We start from the raw sequence: 14,760 nt of genomic DNA, 5'->3' as shown, positions 1-14,760 counted from the left end.
GTTTAGAAAGGTCTCTATGCCAAGAGTCTGCAGACAGACAACTCCCGACCGAGAGCTCTGTCTGCATAAGCCTCCAGTTCCTCCATTGGTGAAATGGGAGTGATAATAGCCTTATCAAACCAGGGCAGCGTACTGTGAACACTGAGGGCTTGCACCAGGGGTGCGGTTCTGGAACGGCAACCTCAGGCTGGCTCCAGAGGACACAGAGCGAGGAGTGGAAGGGTGTATCTGTCTGGCAGGAGATGAGGGCGTGGACGTGGTGGGGAGTGCATGTTGGGAGGCCCAGTGGCAGAAATGATGAGAAGGCTTCAGTAGGATTAAAAAGCTCATCCTCACTCTCTCCCCTCTGCCCTTGGAGGTACAGGTTGAATCCAGGCCCATCCTCGCCTTGCAGCTGGGAGTTTTCATGTCACCTTCCCTCAGCGGGGACCAATGAAACATTTTTTATTTTTGCAGGTTTTTATTGAGAGACCAAAAGAAGAACTTCCATCCTCAGATCTCTGACTCCTAGAGGTGCCCCGAAACCTTTTCCCTTCCCCTTCCTTTCCCTTCCTCTAGCCCAGGGTCCACGTGGGGAATTTGCTTCTCCCCAGGCCCTTCCCCTCGTGACTCACTAAGTTGGTCTCTGACGCGTCCCCGGGAAGGGAAGCAGGGTGGGGTGGCATCCGTTTGCCAGGGAGAGTGACCGGTGATACGTCTACCCTCCCATATAGGATGCACCGGCTCGATGACCTATAAGGGCCGTTTCAGCACATTCGTCTGTCCCGAGACCTGGCCTTAGGCGAGAACGTAGGCTCTCATTCAGCCCTCAGGCTGTCTAGCTGCTTACAACCGAAGGTCCCTCTTGTCTAGAATGGACAGCATCACCTAGCAGTATGCGTGCTGAAGTACCATGAATGACATCAAGAGTAACCGAGAACTGTACCTGCAGTACACCGCCACTGCCCCCAAGCTGCTGGCCCACATCTCCAGGCTGCTCGTCGGCTGCCGGAACGCAGGCATTTCTGTACCCAAGGGCATCAGGAACATCTTTGAGTTCACCTGGGAGGAGCTGGTCACCGACCCCATGGTCCCCACCCCCTCTGACATCTTGGGCCTGGAGATCAGCATTGGCGCCCCGCCCGTGGTGCTTATGGAATCAGCCCCCGTGCAGACCCCTGTCCAGAAGAAGCTGCCCCCACCAGCTCTCCCACTGCCGATGCTGCCCGCTTCCACCGGGCTGGCCAAATTCACGCACGCTCCCACCCACGGCCGCCGCAGGCAGTCCAGCCAGGAGATCCTGCACAGGTTCCAGCGGCAGTCCATCCACCTGCTGACCGAGCTCCTCAGCCTGAAGATGAAGGCCATGCTGGAGTCTGTGTCTGGTAAGTTGGCCAAGGCTGGCTCTGTGAAGCTCATTTTTCTGGGCCCAGAGGGTCTGGCCTGGGCAGCTGTGTGTGTCCACCATACCCTCCCCAGACAGGTCTACAAGGACGTGCTGTGGAGAAATGGCAGCCAAGGGTCTGCTTTGCCACTCAACTACTTCCTGAGACCACCCCCAGGAATCATCCGTCCCCCTCCCGCTCCATCCCCCACGTTGTCCTTCCGTCCCTCCAGCTTTGCCAAGCCCAGGTTGAGAGGTTGACGGTGAGCAGTGTGAGGTCCGAGGTATTGAAGGGCCCAGTTTGTGGAAATGATGCAGTGGTAGACAGAGGCCGCACCCAGAAGGAGGGGGCTAGTTGGGAGGGCTGATTGGTAGCCAGAACCAGGAGAGTCTTGAGAACCGGCGTCTGTCCACGATAAGGGTCTCTCATCCCACTATCGGGGACCTGGGAGCTCATCACTGATGAAGCCTTCTAGGTTCTGTTATTTTTAATACCAGTGACATCAGCTTAGATAGCATCACCAACTCAATGGACATGAGTTTGAGCAAACTCCGGAAAACAGTGAAGGACAGGGAAGCCTGGCATGCTGCAGTCCATGGAGCGGTAAAGAGTCAGACACAACTTAGCAACTGAACAACCGCAACAAAAGCATCAGTCTCCAGGCCTGTGGGTGGGGGGAGAGAAGGGGAGAGGGCAGAGAGCTAGGGACCACCTGGAGACCTTCGGAGCTCAAGGCCCTCTCATTAGGAGCCCCCTCACACCTCCTCACCCTGGGAATAGATCTTCACTCCCCCTTACTTCCAGGGCCACTTAGGGAAGCACTTTCTAGAAGCACTTTCCCCACACTGGAGAAAAGTGAGTAGTTGCCTTTGATGACTTTCTTAGTAGGTGCCAACCCCTTGGACATTACAAAGCGCTTCGTGGAGGCCAGCCAGCTTCTGCACCTCAATGCCAAAGAGATGGCTTTTGACTTCCTGATTGGCACCATCGGGAGAAATTCTGGCAGTGCCGGACAGATGGGGAAAGGTGGGTACCTGAGTTTCAGCTCTTAGGTGAAAGGTCAGACGGTACCAACAAGAGTGCAGTGGAAAGGTCAAGTCCTCAGCTTAAATGTTTGACGTTTCCAAGACTTGAGGTGGATGCGAAGCAGCGGGGATTCTCACATGCTGCCGGTGAGTGTGCGTGTTGGTGCAGTTCCCGTGGAGAGCAGGGTGGTGGTGTCTGTGAGGGGGGAGGTGCTCTAGCATCTTACGCCCAGCAGTTTCTCTGCTGAGGCATTTCCTAGAGCCCTGCTTCTTCCACGCTCTGCGGTGAAGGACCACTTTGTAAAATTTCCAGTCCCTTGTGGATCACCCCATTTCCAAATGTGATATTGTCACAGGAACACCAGATTGGTACATAGACTTCTAAATGTGTATTCTCGGTTCCTGTATTCACCTGGTCATGACCTGGTGTGGATTCATACCAGGCCACACTTGAGAATTGCACTGCCCTAGAGAAACACACACACATGTTATAAGAAGTCATATCACAATGTCTATTGCAGAATTGTTTGGGATGGAAAAAAAAAAAGGAAACAACCTAAATGTTAATCAACAAGAGAAAAATTACAGTCTTTAGATGATGGGACATAATGAGAAGTGGAAATTAATCAAGCACTGAAGCACACACATCAACATAGATAAACAAAAAATGGTGTTAAGCAAAAAAAAAAAGGTATAGAAGATACATTTGGTATGCTGCTGCTGCTGCTGCTAAGTCGCTTCAGTTATGTCTGATTCTGTGCGACCCCATAGACGGCAGCCCACCAGGCTCCTCCATCCCTGGGATTCTCCAGGCAAGAGTACTGGAGTGGGGTGCCATTGCCTTCTCTGACATTTGGTATAATGCCATTTAAATAAAGTGTAAAATAACAAAATTATAGCATACTGCTTTTGAGTACATTATACAAAGTGAATGGGAATAATCAGAGGGCCTGAAATAATAGACACAGAGCTAGAGCACATGATCTCTGCCAGTGGGAAGGGGAACATCTATGATTTAAAAGACAGTAGTTCAGTCGCATCTGTACTGTTGTATCTCTTAAGCTTGGTGGATATAGAGGTATTCATTTCAAATGCCCGAAAGTCCTCGCTATTAAGAACCTTGATGGGGAAGCATAATAAATTTATAACCCATAGCCATTTGCCCTAACCTATAAAATCCATCCCCTTTTCAGTGTCTGTCCCTGTCCGCTGACTGTTTGTCAGGCTTCCCTTGATGGTCAGAGGCTAAACATCTGACGTGAACACACAGGGCACAGGGCAAATAAATTACACAGTAAAACTGCAAGGCTTGGGGGGAAATGTGGGATTTCATGAACTCCCTGAGAATGATTTTAGAGAGCTGCTGCGTGTCCACGTGAAGCCACCAGTGAGTGATGCGGAAAAGCAAAACTAGTTGTTGCCAAGGGCAGGAGAGTTGACCAGGGCGACCACTCCATGCAGAAAGGATGACTTGGGTATCAAACGGTTAACAATACAAACAAATTTGGACCTTTTTGCTAAAGGCAGATGTGAAGGGACTCATGTTTTATTGCTGGGATAAAACCATTCAGAAAAAAAAATCACACCATCTGAAAAAACCGACAGTTTTTATTTCTTATAAGAATTAGGCGTGTGCTTACAATATCAGTAGACTTACTGTAAATATGAGCTAGAGAAGGTTATTTTGATAAACTTTGGTTTCCTTTCCTAAGGTAAAGTCCTGATCAAGCATACCCCAATGGTTTACCATGAAGTAGCTTCCCAGGAGGCACAGTGGTAAAGAATCTACCTGCCACTGTAAGAGACACAAGAGATGTGGGTTTGATGCCTGGGTGGGGAAGATTCCCTGGAGGAGGAAATGAAAACCCACTCCAACGTTCTTGCCTGGGAAATTATGAACAGAGGAGCCTGGCAGGCTACAGTTCATGGGGCCTCAAAGAGTCAGCACAACTGAGTGTGCACACACATGGGTTTCTTTCTGTTTTAAGAGAATGCACTCGCCCCTTGTGTTCAGGGTCAGCTCTGCTCTGATAACAACAGGCCCTCTGATTATGCCCTGTTTATGCAGAAGGTTGCCAGCAGGCATGGAGTTCTGCACCCTGCAGTCCACATGGGGCTTGGAGCTCCACTCCATTGGAGCTCTACTTTGTTTGGGAGACAGCCGCCTGGCTGTCTGTCATGTGGGTAGGCGAGTCCTTTGGAGAGGAATGGGTAGCCTGGCCCAGCCACCCACCCTCAAACCTGCGAGCTATGCTCTCCTTCCTGAATGTTGTGTTCCCTGACCCTGAAAACGAAGCAGTCGTCCCTATAGCTCTCCACCTCATAGGGTGTTTAAGCATCTTTCAGGGCCACATGCTTTCACCTGTGACACAGTGGCTTCCCTCATGGCTTGTGGTTAACCTGGTGGAGGAGACTTTGCAGAGAGTCTGTTGGTGATGTGTGTCTGTCTGCATCAGAGGAGCGCTGAGCAAGCCTCTCCTGCATCACGCTCCCCCAGGAAATCTCTCTTACTTGTTGGCACGTCTATTCCTGATGCTCCTTCAAATAAACCTAGAGTTTGAAAAGAAAATCTGAATGGCAAAATATAAATGAGGGAGCAATCTGTTTCCTTTGGGAAAGCATTCATCCTAGGAGGGCTTTAAGAAGAAGATTCCAGTGCCTAGTGATTTGTTTTGGGTGAGTTTTGCTTTTCTGTTCCTTCTGATGGCTGAGGTAGACCCAATATGTAACTGAGTCTGGAGTGGCATTCCTCGAATGCTGTAACTAGAGTATACCCATTGCTAAGGCAGCATTTCCTTAGTAATAAAATTACTTCCTGTCTTTTCTCCTGTCTAGTCCTGACATGTAGGAAAGAAAACTGGACTGCTCCTTGATTTTTAGTTGATGGCCATATTATGAAATAAAACAGCAAAAAGTTGCCACTTTTATGTAATAGCTATTTTTTACTTTTGCAGTTCCCTTTGTGGTTCTTCTCTCTGTGTGTATTTGTGTATGTATACATATTTTTCGAAGGATACTATAATTTTCCTATTTTTCAGTTTCCTTTACTTAACAGACACAGTGTATCCAACATGACCACAGCTTTACAGTTGTCATTCTAAGTGAGTGTAGAGTTCTGACGCTCATGGTCCATGATTAACCGATGCTTAGGTTTCCAGGCTTCTTGCTGTTAGTACAATATGCATTGTAATATGCAACTTCATGCATATTGGTTCTTATCACTGTTGTGATGGATTAAGTATTAAGATTACTCTCCCAGGAGAGAGGATTTCTGGGCAAAAGGTCTCAGGATGTATATAGTTCTTGTTAAATACTGCTTTCTTGGTGAATTTTCTCTGCACCAGTAGGACTTACTGGTTTTATTCCATCTTTCTCAGTTCTTTTCATGTGGTCCTAATTTCCAGCTTTGGGTTACCAGTGAAGGTGATTGTCTTTGGTTTGTATCATTCAATGTGCAGTCTCTGGGTACAGGTTTTGTCTATTTAGAAGGTCATGTTTGCCATTTTCTTTATGAATTTGAATGAGCTGTGATGAATTGCTTGACATTTCCCAACAATTTCATGCCCAGCATGTGAAATGACTGTATTTGGGGGAAGAATAAGCAAATGATTTAGTGAAGTTTGTGGAAGAGTGGCCAAGATTTTCCACAAGTAAAGGGGTGCTAGATTTTAATTCTTAAGTGGCCTACTATCAAGTGACTTCGTACATGACAGTGTGATTCTGCAAGAGACTGATCTCTTGTTGCAGAAGCATCTGGTTTCTGCGGCTTGGAGGAGGGAAAGAGATAACTCTAAATTCTCTTCTAGCTAGCCCCGTGTTTAGTCCCTTGACCTAGTGTAGCAGTTGTATCTGCATTTATCCTTAGAGTAACGTCACCTTTTGTGCCTGCCTTCTCTTCCCTGCTCTGATGTCATTTCATTCTTGAGAGATACTGGGGGCTAGGCAGAGGGGACACTGTAGAGGAGACTTCTAAAGATTTCTCTTAATCACTCTGAGCCTTTTCCAGCAATAAAAATCTTTTTCTTCCAGAATTTGGTGGTTTTGTAACAACAGGACACTTCAGAATATCTGGCGTACCATATGACTAGGACAGAAAGTTCATTATTGTACTCTTGGTTAAAAAATTAAAATTAAAAAACTGTAATCAGCATCCCTTTCTGTTCCACTCCAGATTCCTTTACGAATATCCCAGCCATGGGCGTGAACTCACCTTATCAGCTTGTCTACGAGGCCTCTACTGGCTGTCTGAGCTTTTCCCTCTCAACCGGAAGGGAATTCAAGAAGAAAACAGGTAACCGTGATCCCCACCCCCATATCTTTGGTGGTGGGGGTGGGGTGGGGAGGTGGATAGAAGATTTCCGGTGGGGCTGATGAGATGGTTTGGTTTTCTGATAGGGAGGGTAGGTAGCTGCCCTGGCTGGAGACCCAGCAGCTGTTAACAGACTGTGTGCCACACAAGGTGACATATCTCAACCCGGCCCCTCCACCTGGAGTCTCATTGTTTGAATGTTTACAAGCCTCCACTTCTGTTAATGCAGTTCCTCTTACCTGGGGCAGCACCCCTGTCAAACCCACATCTTCCACCTACTGCGTTATCCCGTACTCACCATCTCTGCCTAGAGACTTGTGTACTCACTCAGAAGGTAGGGGAACCAATACATGAACAGAGGTATTTGGATACCAGACGTTAGCGTGAGTCCCCAGCTGGGCCAGTTTATGTGGGCAGAAAACAGACATAGAGGCTGCTGCTATTCTATTGCAGAAGACAGAGCAGAAGGAAGAGCTTAAAAGAAAGAACTGGGGGCAGGTGAGACCATAGAGTGTAGCACTGACCATGCAGTCAGAGCTTAGAGGAGGGGTGAGTTGGGGCTGGAGAGGGCAGAGAAGGAACTTTTCTCCCTTTGGATCTTCCAGGGGCCCCCAGGCTGTGCTGGCAGGGTGGTGGGGTAGGGGAGGAACTGTGTTCACAGAAGACATATGGAAAGTTGGGAAGCTCAAAGACTGTCTAGTGATTCCCGCAGACCCTGGAAGTCAGGCTGGAAGTTGAGAAGCTTGGGTTGTATTCCTGAGCCTACCTCGGATGGTCATGAGTTTTGCCTTCCTCCAGGCCTCACTCTTCATATCAAGCTAATCCTCTCACTTTTTCCGTCAGTGAACAGATGTTTGTTGAACAATTGCTACTTGTCAGCCACTCTTCTGAATGCCAGGGCTGCACATGTGGATTCTAAGACGAAGAACACCTTCCTTGCTGGAGCTGACATCCTCAGCTTCTTGTCCCCCCTGTTCCTTTACCCATGTTGATGCATTTTCTCCCGCTCTGAGCATCACTTCCAGTGTCCCACTTTATATTCTCCTGGTTTATCCTATCTCCTCCTGAGCTGGCCTTACATCAGTGCAGTTATTTTGAGGGGAAACAGAGTCTCCTCAGGACCCTTACTGAATTCATGATTTTTCTCCCTAATGACTTCAGTTCAAGGGTGATGCCTTGAGTAAGGTTATTTCAAAACAAAAGTTCCATATGTCTGTTGATCTCTTTGTCAGTGTGGCTGTTTTCCTCTGCCACCTGAAGATGTGATCACCCTATGATATTGCGTCACTCTCGCTAGGATGTATGTTCAACAATGCTGCATTTCTTATAGGTTCCTGATGTTGTTCAGAAATTATTCTCACACATGAGTGCTAGGATGGGTGGTTAACCTTCCCTAATAGTTTATAAGTAACCACGTGTCCTAGTTTATCCACTTAAGTCCCATTTTATGCTGTTGTCCTGACATAACTATTAATTATACCCATGTTCACTCTAAAGTGCTGTATCTTAAGGAACATATTGCTGGTGGTCCCATAGCTAAGACTCCACGCTCCCAGGGCTGGAGGCCTGGGTTCAATCCCTAGTCAGGAAACTAGATGCCACACTCTGCAAATAAGCGTTCATATGCCGAAAGGAAAAGATCCTACTAATGCCAAAGAAGCTGAAGTTGAACAGTTCTATGAAGACCTACAAGACCTTCTAGAACTAACAGCAAAAGAAGATGTCCTTTTCATCACAGGGGACTGTAATGCAAAAGTAGGAAGTCAAGAGATACCTGGAGTAACAGGCAAGTTTGGCCTTGGAGTACCAAATGAAGCAGGGCAAAGGCTAACAGTGTTTTGCCAAGAGAACGCACTGGTCATAGCAAAGACCCTCTTCCAACAACACAAGAGATGACACTACACATGGACATCACCAGATGGTCAATACTGAAATCAGATTGATTATATTCTTTGCAGCTGAAGATGGAGAAGCTCTATACAGTCAGCAAAAACAAGACTGGGAACTGACTATGACTCAGATCATGAACTTGTTATTGAAAAAAGTAGGGAAAACCACTAGGCCATTCGATATGACCTAAATCAAATCCCTTACGACTATACAGTGGAAGTGACAAATAGATTCAAGTGATTAGATCTCATAGACAGAGTGCCTGAAGAACTATTTGGACAGAGGTTCATGATGTTGTACAAGAGACAGTGATCAAGATCATCCCCTAGAAAAAGAAATGCAAAAAGGCAAAATGGTTGTCTGAGGAGAACTTACAAATAGCTGAGAAAAGAAGAGAAGTGAAAGGCAAAAGAGAAAAGGAAAGCTATACCCATCTGAATGCAGAGTTCCAAAGAATAGCAAGGAGATATAAGAAAGCCTTCCTCAGTGATCAGTGCAAAGAAATAGAGGAAAACAATAGAATGGGAAAGACTCGAGATCTCTTCAAGAAAATTAGAGATACCAAGGGAATATTTCATACAAAGATGGGCACAATAAAGGACAGAAATGGTATGGACCTAACAAAAGCAGAAGATAATTAAGAAAAGGTGGCAAGAATACACGGAAGAACTCTGCAAAAAAGATCTTCACGACCCAGATAACCATGATGGTGTAATCACTCACCTAGAGCCAGACATCCTGGAATACGAAGTCAGGTGGGCCTTAGGAAGCATCACTAAGTGGAGGTGATGGAATTCCAGTTGAGCTATTTTAAGTCCTAAAAGATGATGCTATGAAAGTGCTGCACTCAATATGCCAGCAAATTTGGAAAACTCAGCAATGGCCACAGGACTGGAAAAGGTCAATTTTCATTCCAATCCCAAAGAAGAGCAATGCCAAAGAATGTTCAGACTACTGCATAATTGCACTCATCTCACATGCTAGCAAAGTAATGCTCAAAATCCTCCAAGCAAGGCTTAACAGTATGTAAATCAAGAATTTCCAGATGTTCAAACTGGATTTAGAAAAGGGAGAGGAACCAGAGATCAAATTGCCAACATCCATTGGATCATAAAAAAGCAAGAGAATACCAGAAAAACACCTACTTCTGCTTCACTGACTACACCAAAGCCTTTGACTGTGTGGATCACAACAAACTGTGGAAAATTCTTAAAGGGATGGGAATACCAGACCACCTTCCCTGCCTCCTGAGAAATCTCTGTGCAGGTCAAGAAGCAACAGTTAGAACCGGACATGGAACAATGGACTGGTTCCAATTTGGGAAAAGAGTACGTCAAGGTTGTATATCGTCACCTTGCTTGTTTAAGTTATATGTAGAGTACGTCGTGGGAAATGGTGGGCTGGATGAAGCACAAGCTGGAATCAAGATTGCCAGGATAAATATTAATAACTTCTGATATGCAGATTATACCACCCTTATGGCAGAAAGCAAAGAGGAACTGAGGAGCCTCTTGATGAAAGTGAAAAAGGAGAGTGGAAAAGCTGGCTTTAAAGTCAACATTCAGAAAACCAAGATCATGGCATCTGGTCCCATCACTTCTTGGCAAATAGATGGGGAAACAATGGAAACAATGAGAGACTTTATTTTCTTGGGCTCCAAAATCACTGTAGATGGTGACTGCAGCCATGAAATTAAAAGTCACTTGCTCCTTGGAAGAAAAGCTATGACCAACATAGACAACATATTAAAAAGCAGAGACATTACTTTGCCAACAAAGATCCATCTAGTCAAATTATGGTTTTTCCAGTTGTCATGTGTGGATGTGAGAGTTGAACTGTAAAGAAAGCTGAGCGCTGAAAAATTGATGCTTTTGAACTGTGGTGTTGGGGAAGACTCTTGAGAGTCCCTTGGACTACAAGGAGATCAGACCAGTCAATTCTAAAGGAAATTGTCCTAAATATTCATTGGAAGGACTGATGCTGAAGCTCCAATTCTTTGGCTACCTGATGTGAAGAACTGACTCACTAAAAAAAATACTGATGCTGGGAAAGATTGAAGGCAGGAGGAGAAGGGGACGATAGAGGATGAGATGGTTGGATGGCATTACTGACTCAATGGACATGAGTTTTAGCAGGCTTCAGGCATTGGTGATGGACAGGGAAGCCTGGCATGCTGCAATCCATGGGGTCACAAAGAGTCAGACATGACTGAACGACTGAACTGAACTAACTGAAAATATCTCACAGCCAAATTTAAAAGAAAATTTTTTTTAAAGAACATATTGTAGAGTCATTGTGCTTTTAAGTCACTTTGGGTTTGGAGCCTCTGATACCTGTTCCACGTACTCATGCTGTCACACCTTGCCAGCTGGCCCTCTTTGCCATTCTAGGGTCACACAGACATGAAAGGGAGTTGCACCTACTCTCTGAGCGGACAACAGCTATTTCTGGAGCACAGCCCAGCTTTTCAGGCAGAGAACTCCGGGAAGTCTGTCAACAGTTGTTCCTGGTTGTCATACTTTGGGATCCAAACCAACCAGGGGCAAGCCAGAAATGAGTGCTCAGGTCAGAAGGTGTTCTAGGAGGTTAGCAGCAGGTAGCTGGCCCTCTGGTCTGGTGGCTGGAGGAGTCAGGGAAGGGACTGCAAACCACTGAAGGTTGCAGGTACCAGAGATGGTACCCAGGCACCAACCAGAAACCTCAAGTCTTGGCTAACAGTGAGGGAGACACCATTCTGAAGCTTCCATGGCTCAGGTGGAGCCTAAGCAGTGCCCCTTGCCTGAAGTCTCATTTTGTTTTTGAGACCAAACTGAAGATGATCCTGCATATATCAAAGGGAAGCATATGGCTCCAGCTGAGTGGGCAGCAGAGGCTCAGAAGCACGTAGGATCTGAATAGATGTTTCTGGAAATTCAGCCACGGATGATCCCCTCCACAGTTTTACATCATCATATCCTCACGCCACCTAACACTTAAATGAAATAAGCATAAAATATTGCCACTACAGATTTCAGCATACAGAAGAAAATCCGTGAACTCAAAGACAGGACAATGGAAATTACTGAGTTTGAAGAACAGAAAGAAAAAGATTGAAGAAAAATGAACAGAGCCTTCAAGGCAGTGAAATGAAAGGACACTAGACAGAGCCACAAACTCAGGGAGAAATAAAGATCCATAAAGGTAACACATGGGAAAGTATAAAATTTCAGCGATGAATTCTACGAAACATTCAAGGAAGAACTAATGCCAATCATTCTAAAATTTTTCCCCCAAATTGAAGAGGGATGCTTCCCAACTCATTCCATGAGGCCAGTATTGCCCTGATATCAGAGCCAAAGACACTATAAGAAAACTACAAGAAACCAGTATACCTGATGAACATTGATGTAAAAATCCTTAGCAAAATATTAGCAAACAGAATTTGGCAGCATATTAAAAGGATTATATAACATGATACCAAGCAGGATTTATTCCTGGAAGGCAAGCATGTTTTAACAGATAAAACTCAATCATTGTAATATATCACATTTAACAGAATGAAGGGATAAAAATCCACATGATCTTCTCAGTTGGTGCAGAAAAAGCATTTGACAAAACTTAACTTCTTCTTATGATAAAAAAAAAAGCACTCAACAGACTAGGAATAGAAGGAAACTACTTCCACTTAATACAAGTCATACATGAAAACTGCACAGTGGACATCGTATTCAGTGGTAGAAGATGAAAGCTTTTCCACTACGATCAGATATGAAGCAAGGTTGTCTGCTTTCACCTCTATTCAACATATTACAATAAGTTCTAGCCAGAGCAGTTAAGCAAGAAAAATAAAAGGTATTCAGATTGAAAAGAAAGAGTTAAAATTACCTGTTTGCAGATGATATGATCTTATATGGTTGTTGTTCAGTCGCTCAGTCCTCTCCAGCTCTTTGTGACCCCATGGACTGCAGCGTGCCAGACGTCCCTGTCCTTCACTGTCTCCCAGAGCTTGCTCAGACTCATCTCCATTGAGTCCATGATGCCTTCCAACCATCTCATCCTCTGTCATCCTCCTGCTTTCTGTCTTTCCCAGCATCAGGTTCTTTTCTAATGAATCGGCTCTTCACATCAGGTAGCCAAAGTATTTGAATTTCAGCGTCAGTATCAGTCCTTCCAATGAATATTCAGGATTGATTTCCTTTAGGATTGACTGGTTTGATCTTCTTGCAGTCCAAGGGGCTCTCAAGAGTCTTCTCCAACACCACACTTCAAAAGCATCAATTCTCCAGTGCTCAGCCTTGTTTATGGTCCAACTCTCACATCCAAACATGATGACTGGAAAAACCATAGCTTTGACTAGATGGACTTTTGTTGGCAGAGTAATGTCTCTTTTAAAATACGCTGTCTAGGTTTGTCATAGCTTTTCTTATATGGAGAAAACCCTAAATATTCTACACAAAGGAAGCTGTTAGAACTAATAAATGAATTTAGCAAAGTAGCGGGCTACAAAGTCAACACAAAAGTCGGCTTTATTTCTATACATGAACAGTAAACAATAGAAATTATGAAAACAGTCCCATTTACAATAGTAACAAGAGTCAAACACTTAGAAATTAACAAAAGAGGTGAAAAACTTGTGCAATGAAAACTATAAACCATTGGTTAGGGAAATTAAAGAAGACATAAATGGAAACACATTCCATGTTCATGAATTGGAAGATTTGACATTGTTAAAATGTCAGTACTTCCCCAAGTAGTCTAAGGCTCGATATAATCACTATCAAAATGCCAAAGTTTTTTTTTAATTAATTGATTTATTTCGGCTGCACTGGGTCTTCACTGCTGATAGACTTTCTCTGGTTGTAGCGAGTGGAGGCCCCTCTCATCGCAGTGCACTGACTTCTCGTTGCAATGGCCTCTCTTGTTGCTGCGGCTCCCAGGCGCGCAGGCTCAGCAGTGTCAGCTCACGGCTGTAGAATGCAGGCTCAGCAGTTGTGACACATGGGCTTAGTTGCTCCATGACACATGTAATCTTTCTTGACCAGGGATAGAACCCATGTTCCCTGCATTGGCACACAGATTCTTAACCACTGGACCACTAAGGATGTCCCCTACAGATGTTTTTTTGAAGAAATAGAAAAACTCATCCTAAAAGTTATAAGAAATCTCAAGAGACCACTGGGTAGTCAAAAAAATCTTGAAAAAGAGCGACAGAGGAAAGACTTCCCTAGTGGTCCAGTGGCCAAGACTCTGTCCTTCCAATGCAGGGACCTGAGTTCAGTCCCTCATCAGGGAAGTGGATCCCACATGTTGCAACTGGAAGATGGTGCATGCTGCAACAAAGACAGAAGATCCTGCAGGCCACAGCTAAGACCCAGTACAGCCACATAAATAAGTAAAAGCAAATAAATATTTTAAAAAGGACAGTAAAACTGGAGGACTCATAAAATTGCAAAACTTACTGCAAAGCTTTACTCATCAAACCAGTGCAGTATTGTCACCGTGACAAACATATTAACCGGTGAAATGGAGTAGAGAACCCAGAAATAAAGGTTAACATATATGAGCAAATGATTTTTGACAGGGTTCCAAGACCATTCAATGGGGAAAAGATAGTCTTTTCAACAAATGATGATGGGAAAACTGGATATCCACATGCAAGAGAATGAAATTGGACCCTTACCTAACACCATATAGAAAAATTAACTCAAAATGGATCAAGGACTTTAAGACCTACAACAGTAAAATGCTTAAAGAAAATGAGACAAAAACATTATGACATTGGATTTCACAATGATTCATGATTCAGTGAATCCGTAATCCAATCCATGATCCAATGACTCATTCCTTTGGATAAGTCACCAGAGGCATTGGCCAAGAAAGAGAAACATAGACATATTGCATTTCATGCATTTTTTAAATTTTGTGCATCAGAAGACACTATTGACAAGAAGAGAGTCCACAGAATGGCAGGGAATAATTGCAAATCATGTCTGATGAGGGAGTAATATCCAGAATATATAGAGAGCTTCTAAAACTTAAGAACAAAAAAACCTGATTCAAAAATGGGCAAAGGACTTGAATAGACATTTCTCAAAAGAAGATATAGGTGGCCCATAGACATATTAAAAGAGGCTCAACATCACTAACTATTGGGAGAATGGATATCAAAACTGCAATGAGATACTACCTCACC

At 44.7% G+C, this 14,760-nt stretch overlaps 1 protein-coding gene across 1 annotated transcript in view; it reads left to right on the top strand.

Annotated features, from left to right (window-relative positions):
- C20H3orf20 (chromosome 20 C3orf20 homolog) overlaps positions 1–14,760 on the top strand; it is a 59,285-nt gene that overhangs the window by 7,471 nt on the left and 37,054 nt on the right. Inside the window, exons 2-4 of the mRNA XM_055557700.1 lie at positions 853–1,364; positions 2,250–2,390; positions 6,561–6,680. Of these exons, the coding sequence (XP_055413675.1) occupies positions 893–1,364; positions 2,250–2,390; positions 6,561–6,680 (733 nt within the window). The 5' untranslated portion in view covers positions 853–892. The remainder of the gene's footprint in view (positions 1–852; positions 1,365–2,249; positions 2,391–6,560; positions 6,681–14,760) is intronic.

Source organism: Bubalus kerabau, chromosome 20 (genome assembly GCF_029407905.1).
Source record: "Bubalus kerabau isolate K-KA32 ecotype Philippines breed swamp buffalo chromosome 20, PCC_UOA_SB_1v2, whole genome shotgun sequence".
Taxonomy (NCBI): domain Eukaryota; kingdom Metazoa; phylum Chordata; class Mammalia; order Artiodactyla; family Bovidae; genus Bubalus; species Bubalus kerabau.
This window is presented reverse-complemented; position numbering and strand designations above follow the sequence as displayed.